The sequence below is a fragment of the Monodelphis domestica genome, chromosome 8 (genome assembly GCF_027887165.1).
Source record: "Monodelphis domestica isolate mMonDom1 chromosome 8, mMonDom1.pri, whole genome shotgun sequence".
Taxonomy (NCBI): Eukaryota; Metazoa; Chordata; class Mammalia; order Didelphimorphia; family Didelphidae; genus Monodelphis; species Monodelphis domestica.
In genome coordinates, this window is record NC_077234.1 from 91,584,124 (window position 1) to 91,596,773 (window position 12,650).

The window sequence follows — 12,650 nt, forward strand, 5'->3', positions numbered from 1 at the left end:
CATTTTACTGATGAGAAAACCAGAGCTCAGAGAAGTTAAGGGCCACTCGTGGTCACACAGCAACAAAATAATAGTGTAAGAATTTGAATCCAGGTAACTAGCCTATTTCTACACCAACTTCATGTTTGCTTACAGTTTCCTTTAAAAGAAATTCATTTGTTTTGCTGGGGAAACATTCTTTCTAGTTATTCATTGGACCATAGATTCAGATCCAAAAGAAATCTATAGCTCTGGGAAGACCAGGGATTTCCAGATGAGGAAACTGAGGTGATTTGGCTAAGGTCAATATTGGTAATTAGGGGCAAAACTGAGGCTGGAACCCAGATCCTACAAGATTGCTACAAGCAACTTCCCAAGTACATCACACACATTGTTATTTGCCAGAAACAACCCAGGTAATGCTTTATTGTTGCTTGCTAGTCAGGTCAAGGAGCATATGTGGGTAGCTTTTTGATAAGTCTACACCAACAGAGACCTCTATGAAACCATGGGCATTTCACTGAATACAGTCTGTAGGATTATGTAGACCAGTGACCACCATGACCCCTCTCAGGAGCCAAGATGTTATCCCCAGACTGAATGACCCAGAGATGGTGGCAGAGTGCTGATCATTTTTTCAGCATGCTTTATATTTTTGTGAGATATGTGCATTGTTCCATTAATGGATGAAAAAAAAACAACAACCAAAAACATCTTGACTATCTGCCAGACACATCCCAGGACCTGAAGATTTGTATTTTGTATCAATTTTTAAAAAGAGACAGTCCTTGCCCCTAAAGACCTTACACTCTAATGGGAAAAGCAACATAGAGAGGGGAGTGGTTGCTAGGGAAGGGAGTTTTAGGGTTCCAGGAGCCAAAGGGGTTGTGAATGAAGCCTAAACTATAAGCACTGACAATGAGATAGGGTTCTGAGCAAGGGAAGGGCAGCTAGGTAGCACAGCCATCTTCATGAGTTCAAATCTGACCATAGAAGCTTACAAGCTGTGTAACCTTGTTTGCCTCAGTTTCCTCATCTGGCAAATGAGCCAGAAGGAAATGGCAAACCACTCCAAGAAAACCCCAAATGGGGTTACAAAGAGTCAGACACCACTGAAACGACTGAACAATAACAAAAATGGTCAAGGAAAGGTGTCTGGATGGGCAGGCTCAGGGGAATAAAGAGTAGACAAACCCAGAGAAGCCTTCAGAAAAGTTCCATCCTGCCTATCCCTAATGCAAAGCATCCTTCCCTGTGTGGCATGATGTACATTTTTATTTAGGGTTGGGGGGTTTATTATTTTTTTGTTTTAGGGGAGAAACATTTTGCAGTTTAGGGAAATGAAGGAACGCAACCATCGGCGCGCAGACGAGAGGGAGTTTACAAAGTTGTGTTCGGGCCATCCTTGGAACAAGATGATAAATGAAAGTCCCCTTAAGCCTACCTCCCAGCTGGCTTGGGAACTGACACTGGATCTCTCGCAGGCCTAAAACCAGCAGAGGATCACGAAGCCATGCTGGCGTCCCTGGTATCTTTCGATATGAATTCGTGTTTGTGCCATACACCGAAGCTGCCGAGTTGGACCCAACCCCCACCCTCCTCCGTGCTCACGAACTTTAAAAAGCATCCAAAGAGGGGAAAGAGCAAACTCAGGGTTCTTTGCTTCGAAGAAATGGGGTTTTCAGTGGAAAATATCGTCAGATTCAGATAGATCTCAGCGAATGAAGTCTTTTTCTCCATCTCCCCACCTGCGAAAGTGTGTTTTCCTTTGACATTTGAGCTCCTTTTCCCAGTCTCTCCCTCTCTCTAATGTTTCCTTCGATGTGCTTTCTGCGACTTCAGTGAAGCAAAAAGAACAGGGCCTTGGCTAATTAGTCTCCGATCAAATAATGCCCGTTATTGTAATTGGTCATTGTCCGAAGACGCCGAGTTCTTCTCTAGCCTCTAGGTTGCCTGGCGCAGCTTAGTTAGCTAACTATTCTGGGAATGTCCCTATTATCTGTTTTTCTTTGCAAAAGAAACCGGGGTTTGTTGAAAGCCGGTAATAAAAGTCTGCCCTGGTCTGAGCTGAGACTGCGCAGAGAGGGCCTGGGAAAGCATGACCTCCATGAATCAAATGCCCCCAGCCCAAATAGCCACTCAATGATGTTTAGTTTCTATGTGTATGAGAATAATAAACCCACAAGGTTTTCCGGCTAGCTAACACTCCCCCCTCTAAGGATCTAGTGCTCGGCTGAGGGGGCACAAAACAAATTTAATGACCGAAAGCCCTGAGAGTAAAATGGTTATACAGAAAAACTAACAAACTCACAGACAGCATCCTATCCGCCGCCTGGTGCATTTCCACGGTGCCTACCGTGGACAGATTCAGGTGCTCAGTGATCCCGCTAGGTCCTAGATCCACTTCTCTTTTTGGTCTCTACTTAGAAAAAGAACGCTCTAGGGGCTTTACCTGTTCCAGACGACCTGGAGACCTTGGGGCTTACTCAGCAGGAACCACTCTGGAAAAGGAATTCCACAGAATGATTAAAAATGAAGTGGATGGGGGGAAACACCCTCCCTCACCTAAAAACCAACTAATCCTATGCCAATAGCATTCTTTAAGGCATTGCCAACTATTTTATGAACATTCTAAAGGCTTTGGAGCAGGAATCACTAAATCCCGAGTTAGCTAACAAGAAATTCTAGAATACCAGCTGTATGCAGAAGGATGTCCTCAGTGCTGGGAGTACAAGAGAAACCAGACAAAGAAACATTCATTTATTTATTTATGCCTACTATGTGCTGGGCTGAGTTCAAGGTACTAGGAATAACAAGGAGAAACAATGAAACAGCCACTTCTGTTAAGGATCTTACATTCTATTGGGGGACAGGAAGGGGAGAGCAGTCAAAATGTACATGTATAAATATACACCAAATATATATACATGTTACAAGTATATATATATATATACATGTAGCAAGGCAACTTTGTGGAGAAACTAATAGCTAAAATCATTAACCTAGAAAATGTTCCAATTTTGTTGCCAGAAGGAAAAAAAAACATATCCATATGAAAAGGCATGAGCATGATTACAGGGCAAAATAGCAACAATTTCACTGATAAATGAAGCAAGATAATAAAGGAAGGAGATTTATATAGTACCTACTATGTGCCAGGCTCTGTGCTAAGCACTTTTGACATATATTATCTCATTTGATCCTCACAATATTCCTGCAAGGTAAGTTCTTTTATCATTCTTATTTTACAGAGGAGAAAACTGAGGCAAGCAGAAGTTAAGTGACTTGCCCAGCTAGTTTTTGAGGCCTGATTTAAACTAGACTCCAGGCTCAGTACTCTATCCACTGTGTTACCAGCTGCTCTAGACAATGCAACTTTTGGAAGTGTTTTTATTACCTTATGATAACTGTAGATATAACCAATTCTCAATTACGCACAGTGATGAAAGCACACTGATGTTCTGGTAGGAATAATCCAAAATGGATAATTAGAAAATCATTTTTATTTGCCTATGGAGCATATTTGGCATTTGCATTTAAATATAGATCAGCACTGATATTTATACAGTGCTTTAAAAAATTTCAAAACATTTTCCATATGAAGTTCCTCTGAACTTCATAGTAGACATGTGAAATAGGTCCTACTAGTATAGTATTATTGTTTTTAATCCCCATTTTACAGATGAGGAAAGTGAGACTTAGAGATTAAGTGACTTTTTCTTGGTCACATGGGCACTCAATATGAGAAGCAGGATTTGAATCCATGCCTTCCTTCTATCCACAACACCATGCTAATAAGAAAAAGAAGGAACAGGTGGGTTGCAACTTGCACTGATAATGGAAATGCCCACATCAAAGAGCTCATATATCCAAAGAAGTACTACCTGGTAGATTTTGCCAATGGTGTGGAATTTATAATAAAATAACAAAAACCACAGTGCTATGATCAGTTTTCAAAGTTCTCATTGTTATACCCTCATTTTAAAATCACAGACTAAATAAGGGATTTTCATGCTATATATTAAAAGTTTTCCCTAACAATACCATCTCCCCAACCCCAATTCTATAAATACTCATTCAGTCCTATGTCCTAGTTCTACATAAACACAATAACTCAAATTTTTATTCCTTCTTTTTTTCTTTTTCTCCAGTCCGTCTTCCTTCAAACCCTTAGAGACTGGATCTCTAGCCTATTATATTCTGATATTATTTATTGCATGTTCATAATACAATGGTGTTTTACATTCTCCTTGGGACCTCCTAGGCTTTCCCCTTCCTTTGCCTCCAACACTTCTCTCTTTCTAGCTTGTCTTATGTTTTTGGTGCTCATTCCCCCCCCCCCTTCTACATTTTTCAGACTTTCTTGCCTTTCTTATCTCCTCCTTCTTGCTCCTTCCTCCTATCTATTCCTATATAGATATCCTCTCTCTTCCTCCTCCTCCTCATTGTATCTTCAAACAAAGCAGATCTATATTGGCTCTTTTTCCTGTTCTTGTGGTGCATCTTTTGTTCCTCTCTAGCTGTCTCAGATTTCAAGTGACAGAAGGTGAGTGGGAGGAGGTAGAGAAGAAAACAATCTTTATTCCCATCTCCACCCCCCACTATTTCTTCTGAAAACCACCTAACATCATCCTTTAGAGGCAGCAGAAGGTTACTTTATTAGACCCATTTTCCATTTGGAGAAATAGACCAAATCATTTAAAGTCTGCAAAACAAATTCATACCATGTACAAGTATCAGAGTTAGAACCGACATCCCCAATAACTTTTGCTCTTTTCACAGTTATGGGATTAGTTTAGAACAGGCAGTTAGTAAATGCTTATTGGTCAATTGATTCCATTAGCTTATACTACAAGTACAAGCCATTTGATTTCTCACCTCTAAAAGACAGAGTTGAAACTTTACCTTCAGTCACCAAGATCCTTAGGCTTGGTTAAAAACTCGAGGTTTATAAGTGGATCAAACTGAGCTGAGTAAATTTTAGGTACTTGGGTAATTGCTTCAAGTTTCTACTTCCAGAATCTCCTTGGCCATTTGATGCAGGAACAATGTGTATGAAAACGCTATTCTCCAAATCTCCTGGCATGAACTCAATATTTTCAAAGAGGAGTATCAGGGTATGCAAGTTATTGAGAGAGAAAGAGGCAGGGCCCTCAACCCGTCTTTCAAGTTTAGGGCTTCAAACTAAATGACTCACCACATTTTTAACATCCAGCCTTTCCCCTACTTACTAGTATGGAAATGATGTACTTTCTGAATGTGAGCATTTAAAAAGAATGGCTTAAATAACACCGGTTGGAGCAATTTTTTCTATTTATTTATTTTTAATAAAAACCTTTACCTTCTGGCTTGGAATCAATAATAAATACAGAGCTGTAAGAGCTAGATGATTGGGATTAAGTGACTTGGCCCAGGTCACACAGCTAGGAAGTATCTGAGATCAGATTTGAATCTAGGACCTCCCCTCTCTAGACTTGGTGCTCTATCCACTGAGCCACCTAGCCACAATTGAGCAATGTTCTTTTAAGTTTGTGCTTTATCTAATAAAGAATCACATTCTTAGTAAAAAGACCACTGGACTTGAAGTCACATAATCTGAATTGGAAGGGACTCTAGAGGTTACATAAATTCATAGATTTAGAATTGGAAGGGTCGAAAGGTAGGAAGAGTCGTTTCCTCTTTTTATAGATTAGCAAACCAAACCTGCAGGTTATGTGATTTGTCCAGAGTCATGCAGGTATCACAATTATCAATAAATTAAGTATCAAAGGCAGAATTTGAATTCAGGCCCTTTGATTCCAAAACCAATATTTTTTTTCCATTATCCTAAAGAAGGATTCCCTTTTATAATGCCCCTGACATATGGTTGTCCAGCCTCCCTTTAAAGATCACCAAAGACTTATGAGAAAGAATGCTATTCACATCCAGAGGAAGAACGGTGGGAGTAGAAACACAGGAGAAAAACAAATACTTGATCACATGGTTCGATAGGGATATGATTGGGGATATAGACTCTAAATGATCACCCTGGTGCAAATATCAATAATATGGAAATAGGTCTTGATCAATGACACCTGTAAAACCCAGTGGAATTGCACATTGACTATGGGGGGGGGGAGAGAAAATGAATCATGTAACCATGGAAAAATATTCTAAATTAATTAAATAAAAATTTTCAATTAAAAAAAAGATCACCAAAACTAGTGACAGAGAACTCATTATTTCTCAAGGAAATACACTGAACATTTAGATAATCCTAATTGTTGTTAAAGAGATTTCCTCATCTTGAGATGGCTTCTGCCTCCTGTGTATTAAGAGTCAGCTCATACTGATACATAACAGCCAATTGTTGGATTTTCCGTGGGAGTATTTGTACTCCTGGAACCAGTAAATACTTCATTCGTATCATGACTTGATTTATTATTTTATCTCTAGACTCAATAAAGTGAGAGAAAAAATGTTGTATTTATTTCAGCTGTGGTTTCAAGGGGCTTCAACACAGATGCCCGCCCCTAGAAAAAATGCTAATAATGCTGATTAAACCTAAGAGTATGCCATACACACTTTTTTAAAAAGAGGCAGTTGTCAAACATTTACCAGCACAACCCTGTATACACCACGATTCCATCGGTTGGCAGGAAACAGGAATATGGAAAAGTTAACTGGGATAGCTAGGGGTTCAGTGCATAGAGCTCCAGGACTAGAAATGGAAGGTCCTGGATTCAAATGTAGCTTCAGACACTTCTTAGCTATGTGGCTAATTACTTAAGCCCAGTTGCCTAGTCCTAAATGCTCTTCTGCCTTGGAACTTACGTTTGGTATCAGTGCTAAGACAGAAGGTAAAGAGTTTTGTTAAAAAAAAAAAAAGGGGTGGTCAGGAGATTCATTGTTGTGACTTGATCATGGTCATGTGACCACATTTATTCCCTTTAACAGTTAAGTACAAAATGAGCTCCTTTTTTAAAAAAAAAATCAAGGATGTAGATTTTAAGTTGTGACTAATGCAACAGAAGCATGATATCAAAAACAGAACCCAATTCTCATAAATACTCTCAGTAAAAGGAAGATTTCATGTTTCCTGATGATGATTAAATGCTTCCTGAAATTATGGACCTTAAAGCACAGTTTCTTGCGCACACAGCAGAGACTAAATAAATATTTTCCAGTTGCCTGATTAACTATAAAATATTTTTCTCTTCAGACTGTCTCATACTTGGATAAACTGAGGCACAGAGAAATTGACTTGTCCAAGGTCAGGGGAGCACAATCAAGGCTTTTAAATCCCCAAACTTTTGTCTTGTTCCAGCCCACCCTCCCATTCCCATGTAGATAACATGATGCAAAGTGACCTTGCCTCTCTCATATTGATTTTTCCTGTAGTTAAACAGCTCCAATCAATGAAAGAATGCTCCCCAAACAGATAAGTGTTTTACCCAGCACCATTCCAGAAGGAATTGATTCTTCTGTTTTCTACCTCTTCTAAAAATAACAAGTCTGTATGTATCCTGCTCTTCTCTCTCATCACCACTGTTTTGTAGTAAATCATTAGTATAAGACTTGTGCCCCCTTCCCTTTACCTTCCAAATCTTTTTAGGATTCCCATCAAGTACAACGGAAATTCTCAGGAGAGACATCAGCAAATTGCAAAAGGAGACCAATCTGCAGTGGAACGTCTTAATCAGAGCCCTAAAGTAAAAAACGAGGGCAGGGGCTGTGACTCCCCTAACAAAAGGCTATATTTTGTATAAATGTTTAATGAAGTCAAATTCACAGCTGATGGAAACATGGCGACTGCTTAGTCAACAAGCACTTGCTGATTAGTGACTAGCATCACTGATTGGACTCTCTGCTCATAACATTTTCCAGTTACTAGGTTGGTCACAATAGCCCTAGGGTTATCTTGCTGAACTATGTCTCCCAGTATTTCTCAAATACAAGACATTCTTGAGATACCATATTTTTAAGTGGCTGATAATGTTCTTGCTCTTCCTTGGCTATTTTAAGTAGTAACTTCAAAAAAAAAAACCTTTAAATGACTGTAAAGTTTACATATGTTTATATACACATATATATATGTGTGTGTATATATATATATATATATATATATATATATATATATATATGACAGTGTTTTGTTAAAGCTGAGGCAGGGCAGGGAAACACATGCACCATTTGCTCTGCTCTAATAGCTGTTGTCTTTCTTGAGTAAATGGGATTATTTAGCATCTCTAAGTGTCTTCATGTATGGTAAGGATGCCAAAGTACTCTCAAGTCATATTGAGGAAGATATCCTTTGGAATGGGGTTATGGGACTCACATCTATATTTCTTCCCAAAGATTTAAAATCAACTTTCTTTCTTTTTATAATTGTCCAGAATGATTAATTAATTAATTAAGAATATTTTTCCATGGTTCCATGATTCATATTCTCTCCCTCCCCTCTTCCATCCCTCATCTTGGAGATGACAAGCAATTCCACTGGGTTATACGTGTATCATTGTTCAAAACCGATTTCCATATTATTCATATAAAATCAACTTTCTTGAGACATCTAAAAATGGCTATTTGTCATGGGAAACTCATGGTAAATGACTAGGGATTTGAAAGTTGCTTCTAAAGAACTGTATAGTATAGTATACAGTATAGTAGACAGGGCATTGGATTCAGTCAGAAGATGTGGGTTGGAATCTTGGCTCTCCCACTTACTGTGCACCTTGGCCTCTCCAGGTGTCAGCTTTCTCATTTATAAAATGAGAATATTAGACTAGATGAACTGTAAGGCCTTTTCTAGCTTATGCTCCCATCAGTTCAAGAGATAGAGAGAGATGAGGAAAAATCCGAGGTGTAGTGCCCAGGTATCTTGGTTGCCTTCCAAAGGGAATCCTAACTTCTAACATAAGGATACTGTCAGGAATTGACTAACTCTTGGAGAGATTCCAACATCTAAAAAGTCCATTTACTCCATTTTTTTTAATCAAAAGTCTAAAAATTGCAAGTTTTTTAATGGTAAAATGAAAACTCTTCAGGGGACTACTCTACTTTTGTTTTTGTAGCCCCAGAGCCTAGAACAGTGCTTAAAGGATGATAAGATCAAGTCTAGAACTAGAAGGGACATCAGAGATCATTAGTCCAACTTCTAATTTCCAGATTAGGAAATGATATGACCTTTCTCAATATGTCCTGAGAATACTTTGGCATCCTGACCATACAAGAAGAGACTATAAGCCTTGGTAATCCCAGAGCATAATAACATAGTCCCTTTTATCCAAATGGCAAGGAAATCCATTTACTCAAGTAAGGCAGCAGCTGCTATGGCAGACACAAACAGACCACATATTTTTAAAGTGTCCTCTCACTTTAGGAGATGTGACCTCAGTCACCTACAAAAAGCACTTAAACCAAGGAATAATGTTCTAAATTGACTAAATAAAATTTTCTAAAAATTAAAAAATAAACAACAATTATGTGCCAGAAAAAAAGTTATTTGATGGGGAGTTAAGATGTATTTATCAAAATTCTATTTAAATTACTTTAATATAACACTGAGGAACTTATTTAAAGATATTTCTTTATTTTAGAGTTTCATCAAGATCTTGGAAAGGAAAAGGTGAGTGTTCAAATTGAACCAATGACAGTTTAGGCCCAAAGCATCTCTCTTCCCCGGGCTAAGAAAGAACTTGATGATTTTTTCCATAAAATCATTTTACCTGCTTTTGATTTGCTACTATTTTTCCCCGTCTCTAAGATCATGCATTTCCGCTCACTATAAACTAATAATTGCCACCAAATAAATTAAAGATGAGAAAACTATAAATAAATGTAGGGACTAGGAGAAACTGTTAATGAAGATCAAAGTAGAATGTGTATCTAAATTAATTTCAGTGACTGATTTGGGGAATGGGTTAATAAAGATGTTAATAGTAACTCCCCAGGAGCTTTTTTGCTGAGCTTTAGGAGTGAAATAGTAATGAGCCCAATCATGGTTCATAGCATCTCAAATGCTGGGCCCTTCATTAGCATCTGGGAGGCAAGGCTGCTGGAATTCCAAGTCAAGTACAGAAAACTATGATCCCACTGATAGGGCATTTTAGAAACCTGTTACCAAAATGTCTTAATCACTTTAGGACAGAGATTCCAAAAGCAAGCGTGCGCTGAGGGGCACAAACCACAAAGTGGGTTTTCTGATCCCATCTTACCTTCAATGGCCAACATTTTTTATAGATGCCCTTTTTAGGGGCGCTCGGTATAGTGAGGACTGGACAAATGCTGCAGATGATGGTAATACCTATGATGTTAGATTAGTTACCAGTTACCTCCCCTGGGCTCAGCAAAAGCGCAGAAGAAAGCATGATGAATAGTTCCCGAAGGAAAGGGAGGAGAGGAGAAAGACAGCTGATGGACAGAGAGACAGATAGCAGAGTAAGTGGGCAGATGGAGTTTACTCATAGTGAACAGCCTAGAGAACTCACAATGTATCCAACAAATCTAGAGTGACTTCAAATGAACTATAATAATCATAAAATCATAATCATAAAATCATAAAACTTGGATCAGGGTGACAGGAGAGAGGACAATCCATTAGTTTCTTTTGCCATGATATGTATTTTAGTTTATGCATTTAAAAATATTATTCTGAGAAGGGAAATCCAGGGCAGAAAAAAAATGGTTAAGAATTCTTGTTTTAGACCAATGCAAGGACTCACAAAAATGATGTCAGTAGCCCAGAGGCAGAAGAGCTGGCATCCAGTGAGTGTCAAGGTGAGAGCTTTTAAAGTGGGGACCGGGTGGAAGAGATTCAAGTATTTGGAGGCATCAGGTCTCAAGCAAATCACCCAAAATACTAAACTCCACCAAGCAAGAAGACTTGGACTTCCTTGTAGTACCAGATGACTTATGGAATCACATAATTTAAACACTTGAAGGATTCTTGGTGGCTGTTTAATCCAATTCACGTAGAAAAAGAATCTCCACTATAACATACTGGACAAATGGCCATCCAGTCTATGCTTAAAGACATCTCCAGGAAGGCCATTCCACTTTTGGATAACTCTAATTGTTAATATTTTTCCCCTGATATCAAGCCTAAATTTACCTCTGTAACTCCTACCCAGTGTTCCTGATTCTACCTGTTGGGGCCAAACAGAACTGTTCTATATCTTTTTCTACAATGACAATTCTTCAAATCCTTAAAGACACATCTGTGCAGTTCCCCCACCATCACCACTCTGACCCCAGACTTCTCTTCTCCTGGCTAAATATCCCCAGTTCCTTCAACTGAGGGTAATACATCATAGACCCCAGCCTTTTTGTAATCCTAGTTGCCTTCTTCTGGACACTCGCTGACTTTTCAATACCCTTCTTAAACCATGATGCCTAAAACTGAACACAATATTCCAGATGAAGTCAGAAAATAGTGGGATTCTTACCTCCCTAGGTAGCCTCAAATCACATTAAGTTTTTTGGCTTCCACATTACATTTCTGCCTCATTAAAGAGCTTACAGTCCACTAAAATCCTACTAAAATCCCTAAATCTTTTTCAGAACTGCCGTATTTGCTTAATATTACTTTGCCCTCCCCATCTTTTACCTGTGAAATTGATTTTTTGAACAAGTGTATAAGCCTTTACATTTATCCCTCCTGAATTTCATTTTATTATAATTATATTATTTTCCTGTTAAAAATCCTTTTGTTAGTCAGTCAATAAAGATTGATTAAGAGCCTACTAACTATATTAGGGGCAGCTAAATAGTACATTGGATATAGCACTAGGCCCCGAATCAGGAGAACCTGGGTTTAAATCTGGCCTCAGACACTTCCTAGCTATATGACCCTGAGTAAGTCACCTAACCCCAATTGCTCTTAACACTGTTCAGTCTTAAAATTGTTACTAAGTGGGGGCAACTGGGTAGCTCGGTAGATTGAGAGTCAGGCCTAGAGACAGAGGTTCTAGGTTTAAATCTGGCCTCAGACACTTCCCAGCTGTGTGACCCTGGGCAAGTCACTTAACCCCCATTGCCTAGCCCTTACCACTCTTCTGCCTTAAAGCAAATACACAGTATTGACTCCAAGACGGAAGGTAAGGGTTTAAAAAAAAAAAAGAATTGTTACTAAGCCAGAAGGTAAAGATTTTTTTTTTTTAAGTCTATTATGTTGTTCTGGGCATTGTGCTAAGTGCTGAGGATACAAAAAAAAAAAGCTAAAAGACAGCCTTTTGTTCTTGAGAGACTCAGACTAATGAGGAAACAATATATAAACAATTGTACAGACAAGGAACAAAGAGAGTAAGTTTGAAATAATCAACAGAGGGAAAGCACTAGAATTAAGGGGAAATCAGGAAGGCTTCCTGTAGGAAATTTTAGTTGGAGTTTGAAGGAAACTAGGGAAGTTAAGAAGCAGAGATGAGGAGGGAGAAAGTTCTTGGTATGGGAGCAACCAGTGGAAATACCCAGATTTGGGAGATGCAAGTGTCTTGGTTGAGAAACAGCAAGGGGGCAGTAACACAGGGTTGGGGTGTACCGCAGGTGGAGGGGTGGGGAGTAAGGTTATATAAGGCTGAAAGTTGGGGGGTGGGACTAGACTATGAAGGACTTTGAGTGCCAAATGGAAACTTTTATATGATTCTGTAGTGGAATTTATTAGTAGGGGTATAGGGGTAGAGATCTTCACTTTA

The 12,650-nt window shown here is 38.8% G+C and overlaps 1 protein-coding gene across 1 annotated transcript in view; it reads right to left on the reverse strand.

The window, feature by feature from the left end:
- CDK15 (cyclin dependent kinase 15) overlaps window positions 1-12,650 on the reverse strand; it is a 98,087-nt gene that overhangs the window by 27,560 nt on the left and 57,877 nt on the right. Inside the window, exon 11 of the mRNA XM_001372238.4 lies at window positions 2,432-2,480. Coding sequence (XP_001372275.1) covers window positions 2,432-2,480 — 49 coding nt within the window. The remainder of the gene's footprint in view (window positions 1-2,431; window positions 2,481-12,650) is intronic.